The 8,573-nt window shown below is 43.9% G+C and overlaps 1 protein-coding gene across 1 annotated transcript in view; it reads left to right on the top strand.

Annotated features, from left to right (window-relative positions):
• SPAG5 (sperm associated antigen 5) overlaps positions 1-8,573 on the top strand; it is a 31,489-nt gene that overhangs the window by 3,487 nt on the left and 19,429 nt on the right. Inside the window, exons 3-4 of the mRNA XM_008066703.1 lie at positions 4,250-5,340; positions 5,449-5,623. Of these exons, the coding sequence (XP_008064894.1) occupies positions 4,250-5,340; positions 5,449-5,623 (1,266 nt within the window). The remainder of the gene's footprint in view (positions 1-4,249; positions 5,341-5,448; positions 5,624-8,573) is intronic.

Genomic DNA, 8,573 nt, shown 5'->3' on the forward strand with positions numbered 1-8,573 from the left:
GCAGCCTCGACCTGCTGGGCTCCGGCGATCCTTCCACCTCAGCCTTCCAAGTAGCTGGAATTACAGGCATGCGCCACCACACCCGGCTGATTTTTTGATTTATTGTAGAGATGAGGTCTCGCTGCCCAGGCGGGTCTCGAACCCGTGGGTTTCTTTTTTTATTGTAGAGATGATGTCTTGCCAAGTCTCAAACCTGTGGGCTCAGGCAGGCTCAGGCAATCCATTCACCTTGGCCTCCCAAAGTGCTGAAATTACAGGCTGAGCCACTGAGCCCAGCCATTTTCTTTCTTTTAAAAGGCTGAATATTTTATTGTATGTATATACCATATTTTGTTTACCCTTATCTGTTGGTGGACACTTCGGTTACTTCCACCTTTTGGCTATTGTGAATAATACTGCTATGAACATAAGTATACAAATATCTCTTTGAGACCCTCCTTTCGATTTTCTTGGTTATGTACCCAGAAGCAGAACTGCTGGATTTTTAATTTTTTGAAGATCCTCTGTACTGTTTTTCATAGTGGCTGCACCATCTTATATTCCCAACAATGCATGAGGATACTAATTTATCCATATCCTCACCAACATTTGTTCTTTTCTGTATTTTTGGTGGTGGCCATCCTAGTGGATGTGAAGTAGTATTTCATTGTAGTTTTGATTTCCCTAATGATGACTGATATTGAGTATCTTTTCTTTTCTTTTTTTTCTTTTTTTTTGAGTTGGAGTCTTGTCTTGTCACCCAGGCTGGAGTGCAGTGGCATACTCACGACCACCGCAGCCTCAACCTGCTGGGTTTAGGTGATCCTTACGCATCAACCTTTCGAGTAGCTGGAACTACAGATGGATGCCACCATGCATGGCTAGTTTTTTTGTGTGTGTGATTTATTGTAAAGACGAGATCCTACCAAGTTGCCCAGGCTGGTCTCGAACCCCTGGGCTCAGGCAATTCCCTCACCTAGGCCTCCCAAAGTGCTGGGATTACAGACTTGAGTATTTTTTCATGTCCTTATTAGCCATTTGTTGTTTTTGTTTGAGTCTGAATCTCATTCTGTCACCCAGGCTGGAGTATAGTGGCACAATCACAGCCACTGTAGCCTCGGCCTACAGGGCTCAGGCGATCCTTCCAACTCAGCCTTCCAAGTAGCTGGAACTACAGGTGTGTGCCACCATGCCTGACTAATTTTTTTTATTTACTGTAGAGATGAGGTCTTGCCAAGTTGCCCAGGCTGGTCTCCAACCCCTGGACTCAGGCCCTGGACTCTTGCCTCCATCTCCCAAAGTGCTGGGATTACAGGTATGAGCCATTACACCTGACCAGCATCTGTTTGTCTTTGGAGAAATATATCTATTCAACACCTTTGCTTTTTTTTTTTTGAAACAGAATCTCCCTATGTCGTCCAAGTTGGTCTTGCAGTGGGCTCAAGTGATCCTCCTGCTTTGGCCTCCCTAAGAATTGGGGTTACAGATGTCATTATACCCATCCTATTTTTAAAAATTCGTTTTGTGTTGTTGAGTTGTATGAGTTCTTTATATATTTTAGATAGTATCCCCTTCGCAGATATATGATTTGCAAATATTTCTCCTTGAAGTGACTTTTTTTTTTTTTGAGTTGGAGTCTCACTCTGTGGCTCAGGCTGGAGGGCAGTGGCATGCTCCCAGCCACTGCAGCCTTGACCTGCTGGGCTCTGGCGATCCTTCCGCCTCAGCCTTCAGAGTAGCTGGAACTACAGGCGCGTACTACCACGCCTGGCTAATTTTTTGATTTATTGTAGAGATGAGGGCTCACCAAATTGCCCAGGTGGGTCTCGAACCCGCTGGCTCAGACAATCCACTCACCTGAGCCTCCCAAAGGCGCAGGATTACAGGCTGAGACACAGAGCCTGGCTCCTGAAGCGACTTTTTTTAGAGGTGTAAATAAGAACTTAGTAAACAGCAAAACTTTTAAGTTGCACTTTTGCATTTCTAAGAGTCTTTGTTTAGCTTTTCTATACTGCTTGGTGCAGACTGGTTCATGTTTCTTATATCATATATATTCAACTATATCTCTTATCATAATAGTGCTAAACCTTACCTTCTACTTTGTTTGACATTAGTATTGCTGCCTCTGCTCTCTTTTTTTTTTTTTGAGTTGGAGTCTCGCTCTGTCACCCAGACTGGAGTGCAGTGGCCACTCTCGGCCACCACAGCCTTGACCTGCTGGGCTCCGGTGATCCTTCCGCCTCAGCCTTCCAAGTAGCTGGAACTACAGGCACGCGCTACCACGCCTGGCTAATTTTTGATTTGTTGTAGAGATGAGGTCTCGCCAAGTTGCCCAGGCGGGCCTCGAATCCGTGAGCTCAGGCAATCCGCTCACCTCAGCCTCCCAAAGCAGGGAATTATAGGCTGAGCCACCAAGCCTGGCTGCCTCTGCTCTCTTTATTTGCTTCTGCCTGGTATCTCTTTGCCAATCCCTTTATTTTTTACTTTCCTTTAGCAGTTTGAAATAAACTTTTAAAACCTGAAATAGCCGGGTGGGTGGCTCACACCTATAATCCCAGCACTTTAGGAGGCTGAGGTGAGAGGATTGCCTGAGCCCACAGGTTGGAGACCAGCCTGAGCAACTTGACGAGACCTCATCTCTACAATAAATCAAAAAATTAGCTAGGCGTGGTGGCGTGTGCCTGTAGTTTCAGCTACTTGGAAGGCTGAGGCAGAAAGATCACCTGAACCTAGCAGGTTGAGGCTATGGTGGCTGTGAGCGTGCCACTGCACTCCAGATTGGGTGACGGAGTGAGACTCTGGCTCAAAAAAAAAAAAAAAAACTGAAATAAAATGCATGAAATACAATAAAATATAACAGCATAACAAATTACTATAAAGCACACATCCATATGACCTATACCCAGATCAATAAATGTGACAGTGCCAGAATATCAGAAGACTTTTCAGCTTAGTTTTATATTTTAAGTTTCATCCACTTCTGTAAATGAGAAATTTAATGTACATTTATTTATTTTTTGTTTGTTTGTTTCTTTTTGAGTCAGAGTCTCACTTGTTGCCCAAGCTGGAGGGCAGTGGCACAATTATGCCTCATCACACCCGCGACCTGCTGAGATCAGGTGATCCTTCCACCTCAGCCTTCCAAGTAGCTGGAAATACAGGCACGTGCCACCATACCCAGCTAATTTTTTTATTTATTGTAGAAACAAGGTCTTACCAAGTTGCCCAGGCTGGTCTCAAACCCTTGGGCTCAGGTAGTCCTCTTGCTTTGGCCTCCCAAAGTTCTGGGAGGCATGAGCCACCACACCCTACCTGAAATTTTTTATTTAAAATAATATTTATTATTTCTAGAAAATCTTTTTGTGTGTGTATATGTTTTTTTTGAGTCTTCTTAAATACTTATGGTCTTTTTATTTTGGCTCAAATTGTTATTTACCTTTTCTAGCAGCTCTGTTTCATTAAGGTCTACCTTTTTTAAACTATGTTAGAGTTTGTCCATTCTCTGTCTTCTAGATCCACTTAAGATCATTCATATTTTCTTTTTGTTGTTCATTGAGTTTTAAGTTTAGCAATCCTGTAAGTGATAGAAGGTATAGTTATCTTTGTCCCTGTGACCCAGCAGCAGGGAGGTTGATGGTCCCTTGTTAGGGAACCAGGAGGAAGTCTCTCTGCTCTTAGTCTCCTCTGCTACAAAGGCTAGAGCTCTTCAAATCCCAAGGATTGAGTTGGTTTAACCCATGTGTTCAGGATCCCCTTAGCTCTTGTGGACCAGGATACTAGGTCACTGGCACAGGTTCTTTCTCCCTGGGGTTCAGGGATCTCTCTGGTCCATGTACTCCCTAACTCTGGTTCCCAAATTTTCATCTGTTCCAAAAAGGAGAAAATCTTATACCAACTCTAGAATCTGACAGAGCTTGAGCCTTCACTCATACCCTGTATACCCCTCCTACTTATCCCCCTACAAGTGCATTGGAATTGAGAGAGGAGAGGAGCAGGGTCACATTCTTGCTACCATTCGCCCATGACATGGATCTATCATGTTTATATTGTAAGCTGGTTCACTTGGAAGGAACCAAAATAGCTTACCAGCTTTTCTTTTCCCTTACTATTGGGTCTTTATAGTGAGCACCAATGATTAGCCAAGTTTTTACCTAAGCAGAGGTGAATGAGAATTCTTTCCTTTTTTGAGTTTGGACAGTATCTTACACATATAACTATGATGACAACTGAATTGACTGCTGTAGTCAGCTACTTTTGTTTCCTTTGACAGGAAAGCAGCAACGACTCATCTCCACTAGGGTTTGTAAATGCCAAAAGGACAGACTCCCATTCAGAACACTTCAATCTTTCCTCAAAGTGGCTAGAAGCTTATCAGCATGAATCAGATGAGCAGCCTCTAGATCCAGTTCCCCAAACCAGCTCTACTCCTGAGATATCTGAAGGGGGAATAGACCTACTCGATGATTATGTGGTTAAAACCATGATCCTTGTACCCTCTCCAGTTGGGCAGCAACAAGACATTGCATCTGAATCCCATTTAGATACCATGGCAGAGATAACTAGCATTTCTTTAGATGAACCTTCGAAGCCAGGAGATCTAGTGAGAAAGGAGATAGCAACCTGCATGGAAGATGGGTTTTCAGAAGTTGCTACTGCTATGTCTAAGAAGCCTACATTTCAAGATTCTCCATTCTCTCTCTCGGAGTATCCACCAAATCCCTGTTCTGAGCAAAAACTGTACTACTCCAAGGAAAGCCTGAGGGACAGTAGGACTGAAGCTGTACTTAAAGACTTAGTACCTTCTGAAAGGAATGCCTTCTTGCCCTCCTCCATGCTCTGGCTTTCCCCTTCAGCTGCCTTGGTAACGGAGTTTCCTGTCAATCACATGGACCCAGAAGAGAAAATTGCAGCACATAAAGCTATGGAGGAAAGAGAAATGAGCTTTCCCACAACTCCTGAGGAGACTACATTGGAAGATCAAGCACTTGTCTCAAATGTAGAGGATATTCTGGCCACATGCCCGATACTAAATCCAATAGAAATGGAATCTCAGGAAGCTCCAGGTCCAGCAGTTGAAGATGTTGGTAGGATTCTTGGCTCCGAAACAGAGCCTTGGATGTCTCCACTGACCTGGCTGGAAAAAGGTGTAAATACCTCAGTCATGCTGGAAAATCTCCGCCAAAGCTTATCCCTTCCCTCTGTGCTTCGGGATGCTGCAGCTGGCACTACTCCTTTCTCTACTTGCTCGGTGGGTACTTGGTTTACTCCCCCAGCACCACAGGAAAAGAATACAAACACATCCCAGACTGGCCCAGGCAGCACCAAGGACCGTATTTCTGAGAGAGAGCACTTCCTTTGTGGGTATGTATCCCTATGTCATTGTGCCTCATGAGCTCCATCATCCTGGACCCACCACTGCCATCCCTTTCCCTCTCTTTCCTTTCTTCATGTTCTTCTCTTTCTTTGCAGCCGGCCTCCAGATCTGACTGCCTTGTCTCGACATGACTTGGAAGATAACCTGCTGAGCTCTCTTGTCATTCTAGAGGTTCTCTCCCACCAGCTTCAGGACTGGAAGAGCCGGCTGACTGTCCCTCACCTAGAAACTCAGGACAGTAGCACACAGACTGATACCTCTTCCATTGGGGTAAGACTTTTCTTCCCAAAGCTTGAGGGATCTCATAGGCTGCCTTTAGAATTTAAGCTAATCAGCTACCAGAGGGTAAAGGGGATTTCTTAATCACAGGCTTGTTTTTAGAATATGTGTAAAAACTGGTCAGGCACAATGGCTTACACTTATAATCCCAGCACTTTAAGAGGCCAAGGTGAGGGATTGCCTGAGTCCATGGGTTCAAGACCAGCCTGAGCAACTTGGCGAGACTTTATCTCTACAATAAATCAAAAAATTAGCCAGGTATGGTAGCGCATGCCTGTAGTCACAGCTATTTGGGAGGCTGAGGTGGAAGGATTGCCTGAACCCAGCAGGCTGAGGCTGCAGTGACCATGAGCACGCCACTGCACTCCAGCCTGGGTGACAGAGTGAGACTCTGACTCAAAAAAAAAAAAAAAATGCGTAAAAGCTGAAAATCTGGAAAATCCCTTGAAGCTGTGGGCACTCACTATACCCCTGGAGTGCAGGTAAGGAAAATTTTAAAGAAATTGATTGTAGATCTTCATTTTTCAAATGTCCTTTTTTTTGTTTGTTTGTTTATTTTGTTTTTTGGAGACAGGGTCTTGTCCTGTTGCTCAGACTGGAATGCAGTGGTGCAATCATAGCTCACTGCAACCTTGAACTCCTGGGCTCAAGCAATCCTCCTGCCTCAGCCTCCTAAGTAGCTAGGGCTACAGGTGTGTGCCACCATGCCTGACTAATTTAATTTTTTGCATAGAACTGGAGTCTCGCTATGTTGCCCTGCTGGTCTCAAACTCCTGACTTCAAGCGATCCTGCTACCTGACTTCAAACGATCCTGCTGCCTCCCAAAGTGCTAGGATTATAGATGTCAGCTACCACACCTAGCCCAGATGTACTCTTTACTTACTTAATTTTTTTCTTTTCTACTTCCCCATTCTCAACTGCCTGTGCCCACTTTACTAAAGAAGAACGTACTTACTACCTATCCAGAATCTTCCATGTCAGGGGATAGCAATCAAAGGACAATAGAAAATACTTGTGTACATGCTGAGAAAGTAAATGTCTGCAATAATTATATACCACCTCATTTTTACACGTTCTCAACAAAATTGGAGGAAGACTAATTATCTTTAACTATGTCAGTGGACCATTAAAAGTTTTGATGAATGTTCCCTAAGATTTTTGGCATGTATCTCCAAAGGGTTTTCTAGAACTGGATGACAGGCCCTCCCTGCCTTCTATTCTTATTTATTCCCATTATTTATCTGAAGATTTCTTTGTGCTTACATCTATTAGAATGGAAAAGAGTCATGAATTGTTGCTGAACCATGTCTTACTGTAGGAAATACAGTAATCCACAGATACATGAACTGATAAGGGAAGGGAAGCTCCATCCACTTCATTAATAAGTAATTCTTGGCTGGTGTGGTGGCTCATGTCTGTAATCCCAGCACTTTGGGAGGCTGAGGCAAGAGTATTACATGAGCCTGGGATTTCAAGACCAGCCTGGGCAACATGGTGAGACCTCGTCTCTACAATGAATAAAAAAATTAGCCAGGCATGGTGATGTGTGCCTGTAATCCTTGTTGCTTAGAAGACTGAGGTAGAAGGATCACCTGAGCCCAGAAGGTCAAGGTGGCTGTGATTGTGCCATGGCACTCCAGCCTGGGTGACAGAGTGAGACTCTGACCTAAAAAAAAGAAAAAGAAAAGTGATTCCTAATAAAATTTGGATATGTTTATACTTTTATTTAAAATTATAGTACTGGCGGGGCATAGTGTCTCAGCCTATAATCCCAGCACTTTGGAAGGCCGAGGCAAGAGGATTGCCTGAAGCCAGGGGTTTGAGACTGGGCAACTTGGTGAGACCTCATCTCTACAATAAATCACAAAAAAAAAACTAGCCAGGCATGATGACGTGTGTCTATAGTTCTAGGGACTTGGAAGGCTGAGGCGGAAGGATTGCCCAAGCCCAGCAGGTTAAGGCTGCGGTGGCTGTGAATGTGCCACTGCACTCCAGCCTGGTCGACAAGAGTGAGACTTCAACTAAAAAAAAAAAAAAATTACAGTACTATTATAATGATTTGCATATAACTGATGAAAATATTTCTCCACCAAGAAGAAAAATTTTGGCCAGGCACAGTGGCTCAGCCTGTAATCCCAGCACACTTTGGGAGGCCAAGGCAAGAGGATTGCCTGATCCTGGGGGTTCAAGACCAGCCTGGGCAACTTGATGAGACCTCGTCTCTAGAATAAATCACACAAAAAAACCAGCTGGGCATGGTGGCATGCATCTGTAGTTCCAGCTACTTGGAAGGCTGAGATGGAAGGATCGTCTAAGCCCAGCAGGTCGAGGCTGCGGCGGCCATGAGCATGCCACTGTACTCCAGCCTGGGTGACAAGAGTGAGACTCCAACTCAAAAAGAAGAAAAAAAAGAAAGTTTTTTCACTTAAAGTCTTGTGGTCAAAGGATTTTAAAATAAATTTAAATTTAGTTGTTCTTTTGTTGCTGTTGCAGAGATATTGGTTAATAACAGACTTTAAAGTATAAGAATAGGCTGGGCATGGTGGCTCATGCCTATGATCCCACACTTTGGGAGCCCAAGATAGGAGGATTGTTTGAGGCCAGGAGTTTGAGACTAGCCTGGGCTACAGAGTGAGACTGCACTTCTACAAAAAATATACAAATTAGCCGGGCATGGGAGTGTGCCTGTAGTCTCAGCTACTCGGGAGGCTGAGGTGGGAGGGCCCCTTGAGTCTTGGAATTTAAGGCTGCAGTGAGTTGTGATAGTACCATTGCACTCTAGCCTGCATGACATAGTGAGGCACTATCTCTAAAAAAATAAAAATAATAAAGTATAAAAATATATTATGATGAACGTCTAAGAAGAATAAAAACTATATGTTCAAGGAGAAAAAGAGATGATATAAAATTTCTGACTGTTAAAGATCTTTTGTTTGTATT

Source organism: Carlito syrichta, unplaced genomic scaffold, assembly GCF_000164805.1.
Source record: "Carlito syrichta isolate Samal-C Ts95f unplaced genomic scaffold, Tarsius_syrichta-2.0.1 Scaffold309091, whole genome shotgun sequence".
NCBI lineage: Eukaryota > Metazoa > Chordata > Mammalia > Primates > Tarsiidae > Carlito > Carlito syrichta.